Genomic DNA, 22,375 nt, shown 5'->3' on the forward strand with positions numbered 1-22,375 from the left:
GTTGTATGTTTTAGCCTCCAGTCCCCTAATCATCTTGGTTGCTCTTCTCTGTACATAACATCTTTTTTTATAGTATGGTGACCAAAACTGGATGCAGTACTCTAGGTGTGGTCTTACTAAGGCTTTATAGAGTGGTATTAATACTTCCCTTGATCTTGATTGTATCCCTCTGTTCATACAATTTAGGATTGCATTAGCTTTTTTGGCTGCTGCTGCACACTGCTGGCTCCTAGTTAGCTGGTTGTCCACTAAGACTGCAGTATCTCTCTCATAGTTACTGCTATTAAGAATCCTGGTTTCACCCCATCTGTATGTGAACTTTTGGTTTTCCTTGCTTAAGTGTAGGGCTTTACTTTTAAAGGCACTGCCTTCTTCAAAGCCAGAAACACCCTGAGGCTTCCCAAACATTTGCCCACAAAGGGGTGATTAATGGCCAAGCAAGCGTGCTGCTCTTTCAATTCGGCCATGGCTGCTTGCCCTGTAGCAGCTGACCCACCTGCCTTAAAAAAGACAGGGCGTCCAGAGCTGCAACCGTTTCTAACTGTCTGCCGCTTACATAATAAAGATTGATGACATGCTGTGTGCCACTGCATTTAGGAGGGCAATTAGGAGCCATGCATATTTTAAGGACGAGCTCAGGATGGGGCACCTGATTTGCTCCACAGGCATGACTCTCTCCGGATGTATACCAGAGAAGCCAGCTGAGGAAGCAGTTTGTCTGGAACCGCTGGCATTGCCTGGGCCTCTTGCCTCCTGGATCGTTCTGCTGGGAACTAGCCAGACACAGAGTTCTCCCAAAGGTTAGCCTTGCTCTGCTACCAGACCGCTAGAAAGTCTAGTCGCTTTTATTTAGGGGAGGGTGGGGCAGTTTGCACTGGAGTGAGGGGATTTTGGGGGATGGGGTGGGGAGAGAACTGGAATACTGTGAAGGCACAAAATTCTCAGCATCTGAAACCTCCCGAGGCTGAAGATCACTTCTAGAGCGCAGGTAAGCTCTTTCGTCTCCTCTGACATGTAGAATAGAGTCGCAGAGTTAAAAGGCCTGAACATGTGGAATACAAGTGAATAGGCAAGTTGCTATCCACCTAAGACTTGTTTCTACAACCTACTAGACAGCACACATAAAGTTTGCTGCTAAATCCTTCCCTCCTTCCCTCCCTCCTTCCTCTTCCTTCCTTCCTTCCTTCCTTCCTTCCTTCCTTCCTTCCTTCCTTCCTTCTTCCTTCCTTCTAATTAGAATAGAATAGAATAAAATAGAATAGAATAGAATAGAATAGAATAGAATAGAATAGAATAGAATAGAATAGAATAGAATAGAATAATGGAATGAAGAACGGAATGGAATGGAATAGAATTCTTTATTGGCCAAGTGTGATTGGACACACAAGGAATTTCTCTTGGTGTAAATACTCTCAGTGTACATAAAAGAAAAGATACATTCGTTAAGAATCAAAACTCATAACGTACAACACTTAATGATAGTCATAGGGTATAATCAACAATCAAATCATACTAGGAAACAGTCAAGTGGGAGGGGATGGGTGATAAGGAGTGATGAGAAGATTAACAGTAATAGTAGTGTATACTTTGTAAATAGTTGAACAGTGTTGAGGGAATTATTTGTTTAGCAGAGTGATGGCTTTCGGGGAAAAACTGTTCTTGTGTCTAGTTGTTCTGGTGTGCAGTGCTCTATAGTGTCGTTTTGAGGGAAGGAGTTGAAACAGTTTATGTCCGGGATGTGAGGGGTCTGTAAATATTTTCACAGCCCTCTTTTTGACTTGTGCAGTATACAGGTCCTCGATGGATATCCATTGTTTTTTCTGCAGTCCTAATTATCCTCTGAAATCTGTGTCTGTCCTGTTGGATTGCAGAACCAAACCAGACAGTTATAGAGGTGCAGATGACAGACTCAGTAATTCCTCTGTAGAACTGGATCAGCAGCTCCTTGGGCAGTTTGAGCTTTCTGAGTTGGCGCAGAAAGAACATTCTTTGTTGTGCTTTTTTGATGATGTTTTTGATGTTAGGTGTCCATTTGGATAGGATAGAATAGAATAGAATAGAATAGAATAGAATAGAATAGAATAGAATAGAATAGAATAGAATAGAATAGAATAGAAATAATGAAATAAAGAATAGAATAGAATAGAATAGAATAGAATAGAATAGAATAGAATAGAATAGAATAGAATAGAATAGAATAGAATAGAATAGAATAATGAAATAAAGAATAGAATTGAATGGAATGGAATGGAATAGAATAGAATAGAATAGAATAGAATAGAATAGAATAGAATAGGTTGGAAGGGACCTTGGAGGTCTTCTAGTCCAACCCCCTGCTTAGGCAGGAAACCCTGTACCAGTTCAGACAAATGGTTGTCCCATCTCCTCTTAAAAACTTCCAGTGTTGGAGCATTCACAACTTTTGGAGGCAAGTTGTTCCTCTGATTAATTGTTCTAACTGTCAGGAAATTTCTCCTTAGCTCTAGGTTGCTCCTCTCCTGGATTAGTTACCATCCATTGCTTCTTGTCCTGCCCTCAGGTGCTTTGGAGAATATATAACAAGACAGTTTTAAAATGGCGGGGAGTTCTGTATGTTAATGGAGTCTATAATGCATTTTCTTAAAATTAAAACGCCTATATATTTATTTAGTGTTTGTATAAAAATATATTGCTTTCTGACCTGGGAAGTGTTCTGTAGATAAATATTTAAAATGGAAGGGATATATTCTCCCTGTGAGTGGTGTCACTGATGGACTGGCTGACAAGAAAGTTGCGTAAGATATTTAGTCCAAATGTAAGAATATTCTCTCTTCTGGCCTACAAAGTTACTATAAAGGCCTGTTCTATTATTACTATTGCCAAAATAAACAAATGCATAAATTGCTGAAGATTTATTTATTTGGCAATTTTATTTGGTCACCCAACTCAGTCGTGGTTTATTCTGGATGGCTTATGAAAGTAAAACCGCAATACAAAAGCCAATAAGCCCCCGACCCAACACTGTGGTGACAACAATCAGACCAACCACTTGATGGGCTCTATATCCCCCAAGGTTCCCCAGGCCTCCTGGCAAAACCATGTCTTCAAAAGAGTATCAAAATGATGCCAATCTTATCTCCTCAGGGCTGATGTTCCACAGGGAGGGAGCCACCACAGAGAAGCTCCTTCTTCTTGGTCCCAATAGATAGACCTCCTTAAGAGAGGGGACCTGTAAGATTCTTTGCCCCCCTGTTCTGATGGTCAGGTAGATATAACTCGGGGGGAAAAAGGGTCCTTCAAATAACCTGGTCTCAGGTCATGTAGGGATTTGAAGCAGAGGTGGCATTCAGCAGGTTCTGACCAGTTCTGGAGAACCAGTAGCGGAAATTTTGAGTAGTTCGGAGAACCAGCAAATCCCACCTCTGACTGGCCCCGCCCCATCTATTATCTGCCTCCCATTGAGTCCCAGCTGATCAACTGGGCCTTCTTTTGTTGCCCTGCACAGGAGAACGGAGCTGGAAAGCAGGTTAGTGGGGTGGGGGAATGGGGATTTTGCAATATCCTTCCCCTGCCACACCCACCAAACCACGCCCACCAAGCCAGGCCACTCCCACCAAGCCACGCCCACAGAACCGGTAGTAAAAAAATTTGAATCCCACCACTGATTTGAAGGTGACAATCAACACATTGAATTAGACCCAGAAGCAAATTGGCAACCAATACAGCTTCCACAAGAGAGGTAACACATGTGCAAATCTAAGCTTGCACAAAACCACACAGAATTCCTCATTTTGAACCAATTGAATTTTCCAGATAGTTTTCAAGGGCAGCCCCAAAGGAAGAGACTTTTTCAAGTCCAAACCTGAAGACTCCTTCTAGGCATATATATGTATACTCCTCTTTTATTTTTAAAATAAGAGAAAGGAATTAAAAAGTTGGCCTACTCCCTCTATAACAGGAAAATCATCTCCCCAACAGCATAGTCGAAATGCTGGTCAGTTCAGTTTAAAGCAGATGGAGCGTGGGAAAATCTGGCATATTTTGTCACAAATAATTTTCACCTAGCTGAAGAATGAGTTTGGAAGGTGCTTTTGCTACTCAAAGCCCAAATCACTTTAGATAGGCATAATCTACTGTATTTTAATGTGTGGACAGTATTCAATATTCAACCTAATTGCAAAAGCTAGAAGAATATGAAGCATGTATCATTTCTTAGCATACACTAATTTACATTAATTTAAGGGGTTAGGGATGAGGGATCAGTGTTTCTCAATCTTAGCAACTTTAAGAGATGTGGACTGGGGAATTCTGGGAGTTGAATAAATAATAATGGAAAGGTGAGACAAATTACTAAATAAATGAATACATTAATTTAAAAGTATCTCTTGGAACTTGATTTTTAAATACAGTATTCAGCAAAAAATACAGCATTGTTTAAAAAATAAAATACTTTAATGTCTTAGATCAATATCTTTTACACTTGACATTGCATTGAGTACAAAATGCAAGCTTGTGCATGCTTATTTGTGTCCTATGCTCCACCTGGACTTAGTGAATTTTATTTGTGAATATTTAAGAATGAGCATGTAATGTGCACAGGTAGAATTATGGCTGTTTGAGAATAGAGACAAGAATGCTTTGGAAAACATTGCCATAGATTTGCAAAACATCATATATTGTTGTGTAACTTCATAGTTAAGCGTCCCAAAGGATAAAGATTCATTCTACCTAATTTATTTAACTGATGTTAGCACTGCTCCAAGAATTTTTTTTTTTTTACAAAAATGCAAATCACTCTGCTTTTCTTCTTTGATATGTAAGTTTACATACTGCAGGTCTTTAAACTCAAAATCTCCCAAAGCAAATATGTAATTGCCATTATGTTCATGCAATTTTCTATAACATATCCTTTTTAAATTATAATTTCAAATGAATTTTTCTTTTTTTTGAAAATAATTTGTACTAAACTTATCAAAATATAAAATAACAAATGAAAATAATGGGAAAACAGGAAAGGGGAGAAAGGAGGAGAGACAAGTATGGGAGAAAGGTGGGGAAAACACTGGTTTGATGCTAGTGGTTGTTTCATTTCAAAGTCTCGTGGGAAAGGAACCTCCAAATTTACTTATAGTGGCACTCACTTTTACGTGGCTGCCTTCAAGCTTACTTCTATGAGTAAGAATTAAATGGTTAGTTTTATCTTTATCATTCATTGTAGGCCAGTAGTTAGGTAAATGTTTTGGTATATGTTTATTAATGACATGGTTTTCAAGATATGAATTACAGTAAAATGAAGTTTATTAATGGAAATCTAAGCGCCATACAAACTTAGTACAAACTTAGTAGTCATTTCTAATACTTAATTTGTTAGAATATTATGTCTTCAGAACCCCAATGGAATTTTGATCTCTGTTGGATGTCCCATTTAACTGTATTATTGTATTATTAAAGTTACCTAAGGTTTAAAAGACAAAAGGAGGACTTTATAGCTGACTAAATGCTTAAGATTCCAACCACTTCCAGGTATATACTGCTTTGGATAGCAAGATGGATGGCAAATAAATTTAACAAATAAATAAATATATGAATTCTAGATTGGGGGTGCTTATTACATGTACAATACTGTAAGAATGTATTTATTTATTACCACAAGTCATCACAATGCAAGATTGTGTCGCTCAATTTAGATTTCAGAAAAAGGTCAGCAACATATAAATAGGAAATCAGTTGAATACAGTAATGCTTAGTAATGCTTCAGTGTTAAAACCCACAAAACCACTATATAATCTAGCAAATCAGGAAGCTCTTGAAGCCTTTTACAACAGCTTATATGATTAACGATATATGGTTTTGTTTGTATTTTTTTCAATAGTTAAGACCAACAATGCCACCTTCTAAATAACAAGACAAATTAAAATAAATTTTCTGAACATTTTTTGAACTTTGCTATTTCACACAAAGTCCAACAATGATATATTATTAGGGGGAAAAACAATAATTGTTCTCTTTAACTGCAATTTTGGGAACAAAACTAGTTGACCTAAGATTATTTCTGAGTAATCATCTATAGAATTGAGCTGAAAATCTACTCTGCTCGGTAACCATTGGTCTCCGTGTTATATTTTCAATAAATAGGGACTTAGACTGAATGGTTTTTTTTAGACTGAACTTGAAATGTTGCTATCCTGGTTTCTCATGATTTGTGTCTTTGTCATAACAGTCTGTAGTTTGGACTTGGGCAGCAAATAATGAAACGTGCATTGTGATGCCATGATATAAGCTTATGTACTTGCATGTTATATCACAATGCATGCACAATACCGGTGAAGTTTGAAGTTATGACACAGTGACATTTCATCATTTGCCTTCTTCCAGTACACCATGAGGTCACTGAATCAGCTTAATGCTTGATAAATGCACCTCCTCAATTAACGTCCTAAGTCATTCCCCTAAACATTTTTTGACCACTTCCATTTAACTTATTGTCTAATAAAGCCTTAGTAAGACCACACTTGGAATACTGCATCCAGTTTTGGTCACCATATTATAAAAAAGATGTTGGGACTTTGGAAAGAGTTCAGAGAAGGGCAACAAAGGTGATTAGGGGACTGGAGGCTAAAATATACAAATTGGGTATGTCTAGTCTAACGAAAAGAAGGACTAGGGGTGACATGATAGCAGTGCCCCAATATTTGAGGGGCTCCTACAAAAAACGAGAGGATCAAACTATTTTCCAAAGCACCAAAAGGCCAGACAAGAAATAATGGATGGAAACTAACCAAGGAGAGAAGCAACCTAGAACTAAGAAGAAATTTTCTGACAATGAGAACAATAAACCAGTGAAACAGGGTGCTTTCAGAAGTTGTATAGGGTCTCCTGGTCAGAGGTTGGTCTAGAAGACTTCCTAGGTCCCTTTCAACTGTATTATTCTATGTTCTATGCCTTCCCCTCAGTTTAGTTGAGCACGAAACTCATTAACAACAATCAGTGAAACTCAGTGCTAATGGAAACAGCATTTGCATTTTCTTTAGCTGGCAATGTCATATGAATTTGCATTTTGGTCTGAAGCTCATTGTTCATGTCCCTTCCTCCTAATGGTCCATAGCATGCATGCAGAATTATGACCAATATAACTTTTTTTCAGAGTAGAATTGAGCCTTAGTCTCAATTGACTTAATAGCCTGTTTGTTTTTTTAAATTAACAAGGAAAACAAAATTCATTAAATTAGCAGAAAGAGAAGCTACCCTTCTCATACTTACAATACTTACAATACTCGTAAACAGTCGGTAGATTGTTTTGATTTATTATGGCATTAGTTTAATTGGAAATACCTTTTATAAAATGCTTGTTACATCAAGCTGCTTTGTTTTATATTTTAGCTATTCTGTTCTTGAGTACGTTCAGTTGTTAGATGTAGGGACTTTCCTTGCGTTAAGATGGGAGCTATGCAGTGGTGGGATTTACATTTTTTTACTACTGGTTCTGTGAGGGTGGCTTGGTGGGGGTGGCAGAGGAAGGATACTGCAAAATACCCATTCCCTCCCCATCCCACTAACCTGCTTTCCAGCTCCGTTCTCCTGTGCAGGGCAACAAAAGAAGACCCAGCCAATCAGCTGGGACTCGGGAGGCAGAGAAGAGATGGGGGAGGGCCCAGTCAGAGGTGGTGTTTGCCAGTTCTCTGAACTACTCAAAATTTCCACTACCGGTTCTCCAGAACTGGTCAGAAGCTGCTGAATACCACCTCTGGAGCTATGACTATGTGATTAAATTATCTTGACTTTTTAACTCCCTTCCCTATGCCGTAGTTAGTTGCCTTGAATACTATTCTTCAATCAATATGGAAGGACGTAGATTGATCTGCAAATAAATAAAATTCTTTTTCCTATATTGAGCAAGATCACACCATAATTATTTTGCCCATCATACCACCACATTTGAGGAACTATTACTTAACTTGCCAAAACAGTACCTTTCATTCACAAGATGTAGATATTCAGGGCTAAGTATGCAGGCATATAAATTAGACATTAAAAAAAAAAAAGTTTGTCTGAAATTGTCTTTGTAAATCCTATTTAGAAATTCAGTTTTGTAAGAGCTACGAAGGAATAATGGTGAACAACATGCAATGTTTATGCATAAACATCTGAACTGCTGGTAGCAAATATGTTAGTTTCACTGAGGACCGATTTATTCCAGATGGCCAAACTCCCTGAAAACAAAACTACAGGGATTTCTTACCATCGTTTATGATATCTAAAGCCCCAGCTTTTCTACAGCTAATTTTGCATTGCCTCCCTTCCCTTTTGGATATATTTCTTCCCAGAAGCTGATAGCCATCACCAGGAAACTACCAAACAGCTCTTTCCCATCCTTGCTGACTCAGTTCCCCATTGTTCACCCCAAAATAGGGAATTGTCATTTGTTGTTCACAAAAGAGGCTCTGTCTATTCTACCAGGACGTACAAAGCTAACCAGGAGATTCAGGATTAGGGTGTTGGGGGATCCTGCTCCTGTTTGAGGGTCTTCAGGCGGGACTTTCAGCCAAGAAATCCTAGAGTCCACATTCCATGTGGCTGCAACATGCTAAAACATCGATTTCCTTTCCATAAACAGCAAAACTGACCTGAAGGGAGAGGCTATATATCAGATCGTAAATTGAGGAAGAGAGAATCATATGCTTGGTGTCAGTTGGATGAATTAGAGTGTGATGAAGCTGCATCTTGTTCCAGCCACCAGATACTGACTCATTAAAGATGACTTTCCAAATAGGGATGAGTGCTTTGTATGTCCAACATCCTCTTTGGCAAAAAAGAAAGAAAAAAAAAGGTACCGACGTTTAACAGCCTGTAATAAACGCTGATGAGTTTTTGGACAGCTCATTGGAATCCTTTGAAGCCTTAGGGATGAGCACGGGTTCTGCATGTCCTTCCTGGAAGCTGTTAGAGGCTAAGTATGTTTATATATCCGGCTAGACCTGACATGCCAGATTATCTTGGAAGTATATATTAGCACACGTTTTTTTAGAGCCCTGTAATAACGCAAGCCTTTAAGATGCCTTTGGGTTCTTTTTTTTTGTATCAGACCCAGGATATCAGGGTTGGAAGAATTATCCTTCTGGGTTCAGTTCCAAGTGGGGAAAAAGACATTGGAAACATGGAGGCTGTTTGGAAAGATGGTTTAATGGTGGACAGCAGGACCACATGGCTTGGAGCTCCAAAGTGAAAAGGATGATCACATGCTTCAAGGTGAAGGAAAAGAGAAAAGGAGGGGCCAAGATGCTGAGAGACCCTTATATACCCTCTGCTGGGCCCCACCTTAGTGTTTCCTGTTCCTGTGCAAGAAATGTATCCCATTGGCTGTCAGACTCCCAGGGGCGGGGTCTTAACTAACTTTATAGGCTTTGTCTGGACCACATGGCTTCACCTAAGTTCCAGGCTTGGTTGAGCCTTGCTGGATGATGATGTAATGAGAAGGCTTTAGGCAGTTGCTATAGTTTTACCTGGAGATCTTTGTTATGTAAAGTATTCTGGCTCAGGCCTTAATGGCCCACCCATTAACAAAGGTGAGGGTGAGCTTTTGCTTCTGAGGCAAGTTTCTGCTTCTGAGTTTCTACTCTTTTTAGGAGAAATATTCTGCCTTTTTAATATTTCCTAGGATATTTCAATTTTCTAGGAGAGGGGTGGGTGCTACCTTCCTACAACAGGAAGAAGGGATTGAAATGCAAGGTTACAGGCAGAAAAACAGAGGGTCTGAAATGTTTTCCTCATGAAATAATTACAGCAACACCTGTTTTGTTCAACTTGCATTCAATGTTGGTTCGAAACAACAAGAACTGATCTGTTCAATATTTTTTTTTTTAGACCATGAGTTCTGTTCCCACCCTGGCTGGGTCACTTTGGGACAGTCCCTCCCTCTCAGCCCAGCCTATCTCACAGTGGTGGTGGTGGTGTTGTGGGAAAGTAGGAAGAGGAAGGAGTATCCGTTATGCTCATAGCCTTCAGTTATTTATTTAAAGAAAAGCTGGAATACGAATTAAATAATAAAATAGAAGAAAAGTAAAAATTCTTGCTAAGTTGATTCGTAAGAGGCTGCCACAAAGAGGAGGGTGTCAACTTCTTCTCCAAAGCACCCGAAGGCAGGACAAGAAGCAATGGGTGGACACTAATCAAGGAGAGAAGCAACCTAGAAGTGAGGAGGAATTTCCTGACAGGACAATTAATCAGTGCAATGACTTTTGCCTCCAGAAGTTGTGGATGCTCCGTCACTGGATGTTTTTAAGAGATTGGGCAACCATTTGTCTGCTTGGACTAGAAAACTTTCAAGGTCCCTTCCAACGTTGTTATTTTGTCACTTCACAAACATATTCTTGTAGTTTTCTTAATAACAGTATGGAGTTTGACTTGCCATTTCCATCTTCTGGAATCCTTTAGCCGAGTCTCTTTGTCTATTCCATTGTTTTTCAACCTTGGCAACGTGTCGTAGACTTCAGTTCCCAGAATCCTGGCTGGGGGTTTCTGAAAATTGAAGTCCACATGTCTTAAAGTTGCCAGGTTGAGAAACAGGGGTGTAGTCTACAGGTCTGGGACTCTCTGGACATGTCCCATCCAAGTATGAATTAGATGTCAAGTACAGATCAAGACCACTTTGTTTTCACACAGATAAGATCAGGCACGGACTGTTGCCTGCTGAGAAACTCAGTATTTGTCCTCAATATGTATTATAGCCTGTTGGCCGCTGGCCCCTTCACCAGCCGAATCAAATGAGGAGCAAGCACCAAAGCAACCTGAGAGCTCGAGAGGGGAAGAGGGAATAGAGCTGGCAGAGAGAGAGAGAGAGAGAGAGAGAGAGAGAGAGGTGGGGCCTGAGCCATCCGTCAGCCCTCAGATGGAGAGTCAACAGCCCCCAGGTCTGGAGGTGGTTGATGAGGAAGAGGAGGAACAGCTTGGTCCAGTGCCTGATGCGTGGATATGCAGAAGGCAGAGGAGAGGAGAGGAGAGCAGTGGAAATCTATGGGCCGGTCCTTGGGACGGAAGCACCAGGTCTAGAGGTGGCTGATGAGGAAGAGGAGGAACAGCTTGGTCCAGTGCCTGATGCGTGGATATGCAGAAGGCAGAGGTGCGGAGAGCAGTGGAAATCTGTGGGCCGATTCCTGGGACAGAAGAGCCACAACTGCTAGCGAAGCCCCACCATAGCTCTGGGGATAAAGAGCAGGGGGCAGAGATGAATAGGTGTGGCAGACTATTCATCTCCCTGCTGGACAGACTTATTAGCCTGCTGTGTGTGTGTGTGTGTGAGAGAGAGAGAGAGAGAGTGTGTGTGTGTGTGTGTGTGTGTGTGTGAGAGAGAGAGAGAGAGAGAGAGAGAGAGAGAGAGAGAGAGAGAGACTTTTTTCCTGGATTGTGGTGCTCCTAATAAAGGAATAATTGATTTAACTGTAGAGGGTTTGTTGTTATTGGGAGCCGGGTCAGAACAATCTGTCCCTCAACACTACCATCAATACCATCTTCTCAATGGAGCTTGTCATTTCCCACTTTCTCTTTGTGGTGTTTCGCCAGCAGCCAGTGCAGGCGGCTGAGGTATCGGACAGTGAGGAAGAATGGGGACCAGTCAGGGAGTCTGGAGAGGACTCGGATGAGGGTCCTGCGTCTGATGCAGAGGTGGGGCCAGGACCATCTGGGAATTGTGTGCTGACTCCGGAGCCTCCAGAGTCTGGCAGCAGCAAGGCAGAGAAACCAGGAGAGCCTGTTCCCGGTGCGCATGTGCGCAGGGCTGCTAGAAAGCGAGAGCAGCTGAAGCAGAAGGGGTGACTCGGGAGTAAGGCTGGGAGGTGATTGCCCCTCCCATAAGGGATAAAAGTCAGACCTCAATGATGAAAAGCTTTGCAAGAAGCAAAGCAGTTCAGTAATTTCCAAGACCTTCTTGAAGTTCTGTGTATTCTGGTCAGTTTTCTGGGTTTTTGGGTTGGTTAATATTATAATTAATTGGACTTCCGTTTGTTGGCAAGCATTCTACAGCACTGAAAAGCGTGTTGTTATCTGGAGGAACTGTGTATAATGAGTTTTGGCTGGGAATTCAAGTAATTCCCAGTGTTGCATTAAAATAGGTTTTACTTTTAAAATAAGTTTGTGTTTCATTAATTTTGACAAAGCCTGGGTCAGAACACTCTTCAGCCTCACCTTCTTGAATCTCTTAATCTTTCCCTGCCCTCAATCAATTTCTTTGATCCTACATAACTAACTCTTGCTTTCAGTGCAACCATATTTGCTACAAACCATTTTTTCCTTGCAAACTACAGCAAAATCAAATCTGGGAAGTGCGAGAAAGACTTCAATACAGGTTTTTTTTTTTTAGCTTAACCTCCCAAATACAGGTAGTCCTTGCCTTACAACACATCACTTAGTGACTGTTTGAAGTTACAGTGTCACTGAAAAAAAACTCTGTTTTTCGCACTGCAGCATCCCAATGGTCACATGATCAAAATCCAGAAGCTTGTCAACTGACTCATATTTATGACGGTTGCCGTGTCCCGGGGGTATGTGATCCTCTTTTGCGACCTTCTGACAAACAAAGTCAATGCAGAAGCCAGGTTCACTTTACAACCGTGTTACTAATTTAACAACCGCAGTGATTCATTTAATAACTATGGCAAGACTGGTCATAAACTAGGAGAAAATTCAGTTAACAACGGTCTCGCTTTAACAACAGAAATTCTGGGCTTAGTTGTGGTTGTAAGTGGAGGACTATCTGTGCACTTAATATATCAGTGATGGCGAACCTTTTTGTTGTGGTGTGCCGAAAGCGCATTGTTGAGGTAATTCCCCGTTAGGAGAATGAGCGCATACAGGGAGACGTATTTGAGAGTAGTGTTTGAATAATACACACACAGCACACAGATACACTGTACAGTAAATGTAGGTTTTTACTTCCAGAAACGTTAAGCAAAGTCCAAACAAGCAATCCAAAATCATTCACAGGTAAATCAGTCAGTTTTTCAATCCAGGGTTAATCGAAATATCAAAGTCCAGTGTCAAAAAACAGTTCAGTAACAGACTTACATTAAATCCATGAATATCAGTCAATTAGGAAAAATGGAGGAACGGCAATACTTTCCAACAGAAGGAAACAGAGATACATTCACATTCTCTTCTGAGACTCAGACTAAACAACCCAGGTTTCTGGCTCCATCTTATGGCTGTTTGAGAAACCACACCTAATTACAGTTTTGCATTTTCTTAAAGATACAGTTTTAAAACATTTATCCTGGTTTATATATTTCTAACCCAAATAGCTGTTAGGTGACTCATATTCCTAATACGCATGCGCGTGCCAGCACCCACAATGCAATGCACCCCCACATGCATGCATGCGCAACACCTCACCCCACCCCTTACCTGCACTGCACATGCATGTGCCTCCCAGCTGATTTTCGGCCTGTTTGAGCCATTTTCGCCTTTCTGGAGGCTCAAGGGAAGCTTCTGCAGCCTCGGGAGGCCGAAAAACGGGCCCGTTTCAGCATTTCCGGTATTTCCAGAGGGCCCATTTTTCGCCCTCCCGAGGCTGCAGACGCTTCCCTTGAGCCTCCAGGAAGGCGAAAATGGCTCAAACAGGCCAAAAATCAGCTGGGAGGCACATGCATGCGCAGTGCAGGTAAGTTTGGCTGGGGCTCATGTGCCCGCACAAATGGCTCTGTGTGCCACCTGTGGCACGCATGCCATAGGTTCGCCATCATGGTAATAGGTCATTAGATCACCATGGATAAATTTGAAATAAATATGGCCCTTGTTCATAACTTAAAACCAGTGTGAACAAGAAGTTTCCTCCTTCTAGTTTAGTTTTGTTTAGTTTATTGTCATTGCACCCTGTACTACGAAATCAAACATCATCTTCAGTGCACATTGAAAATAAAACACAAACACACATCCTTCACGCTGCACACATATTGAACTGAAAACTCCCAACACTGCACCAACACTGCACTATACAGTGGAATTCAAAAGAGCTACTGCCCTGGGATAGAAGCTGTTTTTCAGCCTATCTGTCCTTGTTTTTATTATCCTGTACCGTCTGCCAGATGGTAATAGTTCAAAAAAAGGGTTCCCAGGATGAGATGGATCTTTGAGAATGTTTTGAACTTTCTTAAGGCAGCGGGAGCTATAAAGCTCTTCCAAAGAGGGGAGAGGGCAACCCATGATCCTCTGGGCAATGACATTAACCCTCTGGGAGTGCTGTCCTATCTGCCACTGTGCAATTGGCAAACCATACAGAGGTGCAGTAAGTTAAAATGCTCTCTATGGTGCAGCGGTAGAAGGTCACCAGCAGTTTTTCATTCAGTTGTTGCTTTCTGAGAAGTCTCAGGTAGTATAATCTCTGCTGGGCCCTTTTGACCAGGGCTTCAATGTGAGCACCCCAGGTCAGGTCCTTTTTTATGGTAACACCCAGAAACTTAAAACTGGCCACTTGCTCCACTCGGTCTCCATTGATAAGCAAGGGCTGGATATCTGATCTGTTCTTTCTATAGTCCACTATAAGCTCCTTGGTCTTATTGGTGTTGAGGACCAAGTTATTGTCTCCACACCACGAAAGCAACCGGTCCACCTCACCTCGGTAGGTAGGCTCATCCCCCGCCCGCCCCCCCAGAGATAAGTCTCACCACTGTTGTATCATCTGCAAATTTAGAAATAGTATTACTAGCGTGAGTGGGAATGCAGTCATGCACAATGCACAGTCATTCCTCCTTCTGAGTCCTCAAGACGTAAATATGTATGCAGTAAGATTAACAGTGATGACAGAGTGAAGTACAGCATACAGAAGTTACTTCCATTATAAACACAGTCTGTAGATAACATAAATATATTTCGACCCTTATCCTTATCCTGTCTTTCTCTTATACTTGATATATAAATGGTACGTCAAGACAGGATTTCCCCTGCTCTGTCCTTTGCCATCCACAGAAATTAATGAAATTGTCAGGTCTTTCCATACATAAACCTGAGAGTTCAAACATAGTGCCACCAGAGAGAAATGAGTCTTTACAGAAAAGGAAGCGCTGTTGTTATTGTTGTTGTTTTCCAACAAAAAAATATTCCAGAATTTAGAAACTGTAGTCAAGGCTTTGTAAATTTTGTTTTTGAATTTTGCATCATGGAGAAAAAAATGGAATGTCCCTTAATTATATATATACCTTAATATATCAACAGTTATAAATATAAGTTGGTGTTCTCCAACCTGGCTGCTTTCTAAAGGCCATCTTTTTGTAGGAAGCCATATAAGGAAGAGCTGTGTTCAAGAGTTTTTAACAAGCATTTCAGACAAATCAAAATTATGGCCATAAGGCCAGCAGCTGAATAAACAAATATTTGTATTTTTATGTGGATCTTTGGTTATTCGGGTTTTCTCCCGCATAAAATTGGAAGTATCTTGGCGACGTTTCGAGCACATGAAGCGAATGGACGCCCACCATGAAGATGTGGCACGACCACGAACGCGAAGCCAAACAACAGGATCACAGCTCACCAGCTCAAATCCCCCAGCAACTAAGACTAACCTGAGCACAACCAAGCCCCCACCTGAACAGAACACACCCCCAGCCAATCAGAACATAGCCAACCCCCCCAACCAATCAGAACACAGCCAAGCCCCCACCCAATCAAGTCACACTCCCAGTAGCAGTTAAAAGGAAGAAGCAGCTGCAAGCTCACATTACTCCGAGAAGCACAAAGCCGAAGACACAAGCCTGAAGATGATGAATGAGACTTCATCGAAACGTCGCCTAGATACTTCCAATTTTACGCGGGAGAAAACCCGAATAACCAAAGATCCATGTATGTATGTTAGGTATGTATGTATGTATGTATGTATGTATGTATGTATGGTATTCAGCTTTGTTGGGTATTTTCCCATGTCATTATAGTTGTGCTTTTAAAGTTGTAGCAATGTTTCGGCAGAATCTCATCTGCCATCATCAGGCTTCTGTATTGTGTTGAACGTCTGTACTGTGTTCGAACACAATACAGAAGCCTGATGATGGCAGATGAGATTCTGCAAACGTTGCTACAACTTTAAAAGCACAACTATAATGACGTGGGAAAATACCTGAACAAAGCTGAATACCATACATAAGTACCCACGAAAACTTAAGAAAACAAACAAATATATATATATATATATATATATATATATATATATATATATATATATATATATATATACACACACACACACATATATATATGTACATATATATATATATATATATATATATATATATATATATATATATATATATATATATATATATATATATATATATATTTGTTTTCTGAGGTTCTCAGCATTTAGTGGATCTTGTCATCTGCCATCGAGATTGGAAGTATCTAGCCTAGATACTTCCAATCTTACGCGGGAGAAAACCCTTAATAACCAAAGATCCATATATATATATATATATATATATACAGTCTTCAAAAAAACCAAACCACTCAGTGATTAAGTTCACACATCACTAAGCCCTAATATAATGTCATTTGTTTGGGTTGGAATGATAGATTATTTAAACCTAGGCTTTATGAATGATAAACTAGGCTTAACCTGATGCACAGATCCAAACATTTTCTGAATGTTTCTAAAACATAACTTAGCGTGACATGTGGACATGTTTATCATACTTTGAATTATTTATTACCTGGGGTGGCATGTGTATGTCTGTGTGTGGAAAGGGAATAAATAATTGTAGAAGCCATTTTTATTTAGTTTTAGTTTTGGGTGGGTGAGGTCAGTTCTTTGTGATTATGCAACACTTGAGAACCTGTATTTCCTTGTTTTATCATGCTGACTATAATTCCTAGCGATTTTATACAAGCTTAAAAGGAATATAGCCTTTTGAGATGTTTGCATTTCATTTTTTTTCCCACACACTTCTCTTTGTACGATATTATTGCCTCACATAATTTTTCTAAGGATTGGTGTCCTTTATTGCTATACTCTGTTTTCTCACTGCTTTGGACATCACTTTTCTTTCCAAGGGGGAAAAAAATCAACTGATTGAAAGATGGAATGGCTGCATGTACCTTTCGGCTGATAGAAACAAGATTTTAGAAACATATTGCAAAATATACAGTACATATAGGTGATTTCCATTGGGGAGGAATCCCTATTTTTCTCCCTAGTCTTTCATGAATATATTGAATTGAATTGAATTGAATTGAATTCTTTATTGTCATTGTACATATATACACAGCATACAACAAAATTCACATAACACCCAGAGATCAGATTCAACATACACACACACATGACAATCACCAAATAGCTCCCCACTCACTAAAACTCCCCACCTCCTAAAAACACGCAAGCATCCACACAACAGACCAAGTAATACTGTCCAACAGCTCACTGATGGTGGTATTTAAGTTCATTGTTAAGTGCAATTATAGCTCTGGGATAAAAACTGTTCAGAAAATGTGTGGTCCGAGTTTTAATTGTTCTGTATCTTCTGCCAGAAGGCAATGGTTCATAAAGATTGTAAGCAGGATGGGAAGAGTCTCTGAGAATGTTGTGCAACTTCCTCAAACAACGGGATGCAAAGATGCCATCCAGGGCTGGTAGCTGGAACCCAATGATATTCAGGGCAGTTTTAATTATTCTCTGTAGAGCTTTTTTTGTCCGCTACAGAGCTGCTCCCATACCGTGCAAGAATGCAGTATGCCAGGACACTCTCAATGGTGCTGTGGTAGTAAGACAGTCCGAGGCCTTCAATATATTTCATCCGGGTTTATTGATTTGTGCAATAAAGTTTGAGTGTTGGGTGTTCCGTCATGAAATGAATCATGTAGAATTTGAATACCAACATAAATTAATTGATCATTGTGTGGCTTTCCTCCAGGTCTGAAGACTCTCAGGAACAGCTGGCTAATAATTCTGGATAGAGATAAGTTCTTATAGAAGTCCTCTCCTCTGTTTGGTGATACGGGAACATACAATTATGAATCCAAAAGACTCACTGGAAGAGACCGAAGGAAGCTCTGCTCCATTATGTTTGGCCTGTGGCCAAAGGCATCTTCCAGAAGAGAACCATATATACACCTACACAGAAGAGGTAGATGATGACCTAATCTGCCACATTTGCTTGCAGCCTTTGCTTCAGCCTCTGGACACACCCTGCGGACACACGTACTGTACAGTTTGCCTTACAGATTTCCTTGTGGAAAAAGATTTCTGCCCTATGGACCGCAAAGCTCTAGCTCTACAGAGGTGCAGGAAGTCAAGCATCCTAGTGAATAAGCTCCTCGATAAGCTAATGGTGAACTGTCCTTTCACAGAACACTGTTCAGAAATTCTACAACGCTGTAATCTTGAACATCATTTTCAGAATGGGTGAGTACCTTTTGGTCTTGTTCATATGTCTATGTTATTTATTTATTTATTTATTTGATTTGTCAATTGCTTACAAGATAATAAGTATAAGTATATACATAGTTATGAATACATGAAATGGGTACATATAAGAAAAATAAAAGAAACAATAGGACAGGGACGGTAGGCACGTTGGTGCGCTTATGCACACCCCTACAGACCTCTTAGGAAAGGGGTGAGGTCAATAGTAGACAGTCTAAGGTTAAAGTTTTTGGGGTTTGGGGAAGAAACCACAGGTAGAGTATTCCAGACATTGACCACTCTGTTCTTGAAGTCGTATTTCCTGCAATCAAGTTTGGTGCGGTTAACCTTGAGTTTGTATCTATTGTGTGTTCTTGTGTTGTTATGGTTGAAGCTGAAGTATTCATTGACAGGTAGGACATTGCAATGTATGATTTTATATACCATACTTAGATCAGACCGAAGGCGGCATAATTCAAGGTCTTCTAGGTCTGAATTTCAAGTCTGGTGGCATAAGGTATTCTACAACGAGTAGAGGAGTGGAGAACTCTTCTTGTGAAATATTTCTGGACTTTCTCAACTGTGCTAATATCAGATACGTAATGTGGGTTCCAGACTGATGAGCTGTATTCGAGTATTGGTCTAGCAAATGTTTTGTCTGCTCTCGTTAGTAGTGTGATATTACCAGAGAAAAAGCTACGTAGGATTAGGTTAACAACTCTTAATGCCTTTTGGCTATGTAGTTACAGTGGGCTCTAGCACTTAGGTCATTTGAGATGAGAACTCCAAGGTCTTTTACAGAGCTTGGATCATCAACAAGATCTTGACTATTCAGCTTGTATTTTATTTTCTGATTTTTTTTGCCAATATGTAAGATAGAGCATTTATTTGTTGAGATTTGAAGTTGCCATTTGTTTGACCATTCAGATATGTAGTCAAGATCTTTTTGAAGGGTAGCAGTATTGTCTGTGGTATTGAACAGCTTTACATCATCAGCGAAAAGAACGCAGTTGCTCTTAATATGATCACAGAGGTCATTTATGTAGAGTATGAAGAGAGTTGGTCCTAGAACACTGCCTTGGGGGACACCACTATTGACAGGTACAGAATTTGATAGGACACTCCCAATTTTGACCATTTGTTGTCTGTTTGACAGGAATGCTTCTATCCAGTTATGTAGTTGTCCAGAGATATCATAGGATTTTATTTTTAGTAGTAGTTTGTCGTGTACCACTGAATCAAAGACTTTACAGAAGTCTATGTAGATTGCGTCTATTGCTTTGCCCTGATCGAGTTGTGTTGTCCATATGTTTTTGCAGTGTAAGAGTTGCAGATTACAGGATAGTTTTTTCCTGAAACCAAATTGTTTATTGGAGAGTAGGTTGTTTGTCTCTAAGTGGAGGATAATGGATTGGTTAATAATTGACTCCATGACTTTACAGGTGACGCAGCATAAGGAGATTGGTCTGTAATTTTCAACTAGGTGGAGGTCTCCCTTTTTGAAGATGGGGATGACCGTGGCTTGTGACCATAGGTTAGGCGAGGAGCTGGTCCTGAAAGATTTTTCAAAGATTATGCTTAGAGGTTTGGCTATGGCAGTGGATATGTATAGAGAAAAAAACCCTCAATCTGAATGTGATGACCCAGGGTGGGATACAAAGCAAACACAGTCACAAAAAACAGGTGAAGCCCCTTTTATTCCTTCACTTTGCTTCCAAGCTCCGAATATCCTTGACGAAAGACAAAAAACTCCCACACAAACAGTTACAAGAAGAAGGAAAAAAGCAACACAAATGAGGCAAGATAAGGGCTGGAGGACATCCACAGATAAGTGAACACACACTGGGAAGGACGCCAAACTCAGAGAGGATCCATATGCTAGAGATATTTCCATGCTTTGTTTCCCGTGTTCACCCATATGCAAGTCCGTCTTCTTATTCAGTTGTCACAGCTGCAGCCCATGAAGATGATCAAGGCCCTCTCCTCCCAAGTAGACCACGTCTCTCCCTTATCCTCTCCTCCCTGCGTGCCCTAGGATGGAGAGGGGATGGCCTGAATCCTCCTCTGACTGCTCAGCCGGCCTCTGCCCTTCCCCAGCCTCCTCCCCAACCTCTGGAGCTACACTTCCATTCCCTGTCGGCTGTTCCTCCTCTCCCTCCGAGTCAGTCTCCACCAGGAGCATGACACTGAATAACATTTTCTATCAGACATTCTCTTTCTTCCTTATTTTTTCCCTTAATCGGGGTGGAGTCGGGGCAACTGAATGGAGCTGAGTGTTTACTGGCCGGATGCCCTTCCTGTTGCCAAAGTGAAGTTCACAGCAAATATATTCTCATTGTGCCCAGAGAGAGAAATATCTGCCACTACCGAGGATTAAACTCACAGCCTCCTGATTGTAAGGCAAGAACTCCACCTCTAGGCCACTGCACCACTCTCTGTTTCTTCCATATGATATAATTAAATCTGGATATCAAGTTAGATATTAAATATAAGGTGGTCTTTTAGTAGCAACTGCTTTATTTTATGAATAAATGTATCCTCCATCTTTCAGCTTGCATGAATTAAAAGGCAGCTTCCAACAACAACACCAAATTCAGATGCTTTCTGGGTCAAATAAGGGTTCATGCAAGTATTTCCAGAAGGTGTAAGTGATGGAGCATGAGTCATCTTAGATGCGTAAGCTTTTTGTATTTATGCACACTGTGCGATGTTGTATTATGGGATGCAAGTGGAAAGGTGACGTAGGCAAAAATTGGGTTGTACCAACCTTTCTGGAATAGAATCATTATGTAAGATGGGAAATGCAAATTGAGACAGGAGAATCCATTCAGTGAAGTCACCACTGAAAACCAACATCAGAATCATTAAGTTCAGTTAGCAGTGAAAAGTGTCAACTAAAAAGATACTCCTTTGGTCTTTTTAGTTGCCAGGAAAAGGGAGTGGGGGAAAACAAGGCATTCTTGAAATGCCTAGATAATCACCTCGGTAGCCCAAAGTTGTCGGAGCATAAGAAGGTTATTGGAGAGCATGATGGATGACTCTTGGAGATGGCAGTGTCCCATTGGAGAAGTCACATCCAGGGGGTGGGGGGAAGACCAGGGTCAAGGGGGAAGTGTATGGTGTGGTTTAATATCAGCTGCACCCAGCCACATGCCAACATGGCAATTTCTAATAAACCAATTTACTTTTTCTGAGATGTGGCCAGAGACTTTTGATTTGAATGAGGGTGGATTTGTTGGAACCCTGACAGAAAGCTTGATAAATAATTGGAAGAATCATAGCAAGCAAGGTATATAATTCAGGTTCTAAACCGTTTAGAAGGATTTAAGGTGAACACCAGCACCTTACATGACCAGAGTTCACGTTTTGCTTCTTCCCCATTCCCAGAAGGAAAAGTTCAGGTTGCAAAATTTGTCCCCTTTTCATCCACATTCCTCAAAATAAGGAGGGGAAGAGGACATTGTAGAATGGTGAAAAATACCCACAGGAAAATGTGTTTTAGATAGGTTTTTAAACCTGTATGTGTTTTCGCAGCTTGCTTAAATCTAAAAACAATACTTAGCATGTAGGGACATACATGTAGTATATCAAGGGTACCCAACCCCCAGTCTACCGACTGGGAACCAGAGCCCACTGGGAACAAGGACTGGGTGTGGTGGGGTGTGTCTCATGATAATGGTAATTAAACGAAAGGGAGCAAACTCAAACCCAACTCTAACCTTGCCTGGCTTTTAGCCTTTCTTGTCAGAGAAGCGTATTTGTTGTTTGCTGAGCTATTGAATAAACCACCATGGCACTACTACAAAGGAGCTGGAATTTGTATTCATTTCAGGACAAATCTTCTATACTCAAGAACTGGCTGAGACGGTGTTTCTACATCCTTGCAAGCTGCCTTGAGTCACCATTGCTGCGAGCAGGCGGCAATATAATTTTTCAAAAACAAATAGACACGCTGCTGGTGATCGTCTCAACGGCACTTATTCCTAATTTTAAAACTGGAGAGAAGGGTTTGCATGTGTAATT

General features: G+C 40.6%; 1 protein-coding gene across 7 annotated transcripts in view; it reads left to right on the forward strand.

Moving 5' to 3' along the window:
• The window catches only part of LNX1 (ligand of numb-protein X 1), a 163,418-nt gene that overhangs the window by 60,894 nt on the left and 80,149 nt on the right, over positions 1-22,375 (forward strand). For all 7 annotated transcript variants that reach the window (XM_087963521.1, XM_087963517.1, XM_087963520.1 and 4 more), the window contains one exon: positions 17,862-18,352. In XM_087963521.1, coding sequence (XP_087819647.1) covers positions 17,961-18,352 — 392 coding nt within the window. In that variant the 5' untranslated portion in view covers positions 17,862-17,960. The remainder of the gene's footprint in view (positions 1-17,861; positions 18,353-22,375) is intronic.

Source organism: Notechis scutatus, chromosome 4, assembly GCF_049901735.1.
Source record: "Notechis scutatus isolate UNSWTSFEM ecotype Mainland chromosome 4, rNotScu1.2, whole genome shotgun sequence".
Taxonomy (NCBI): Eukaryota; Metazoa; Chordata; class Lepidosauria; order Squamata; family Elapidae; genus Notechis; species Notechis scutatus.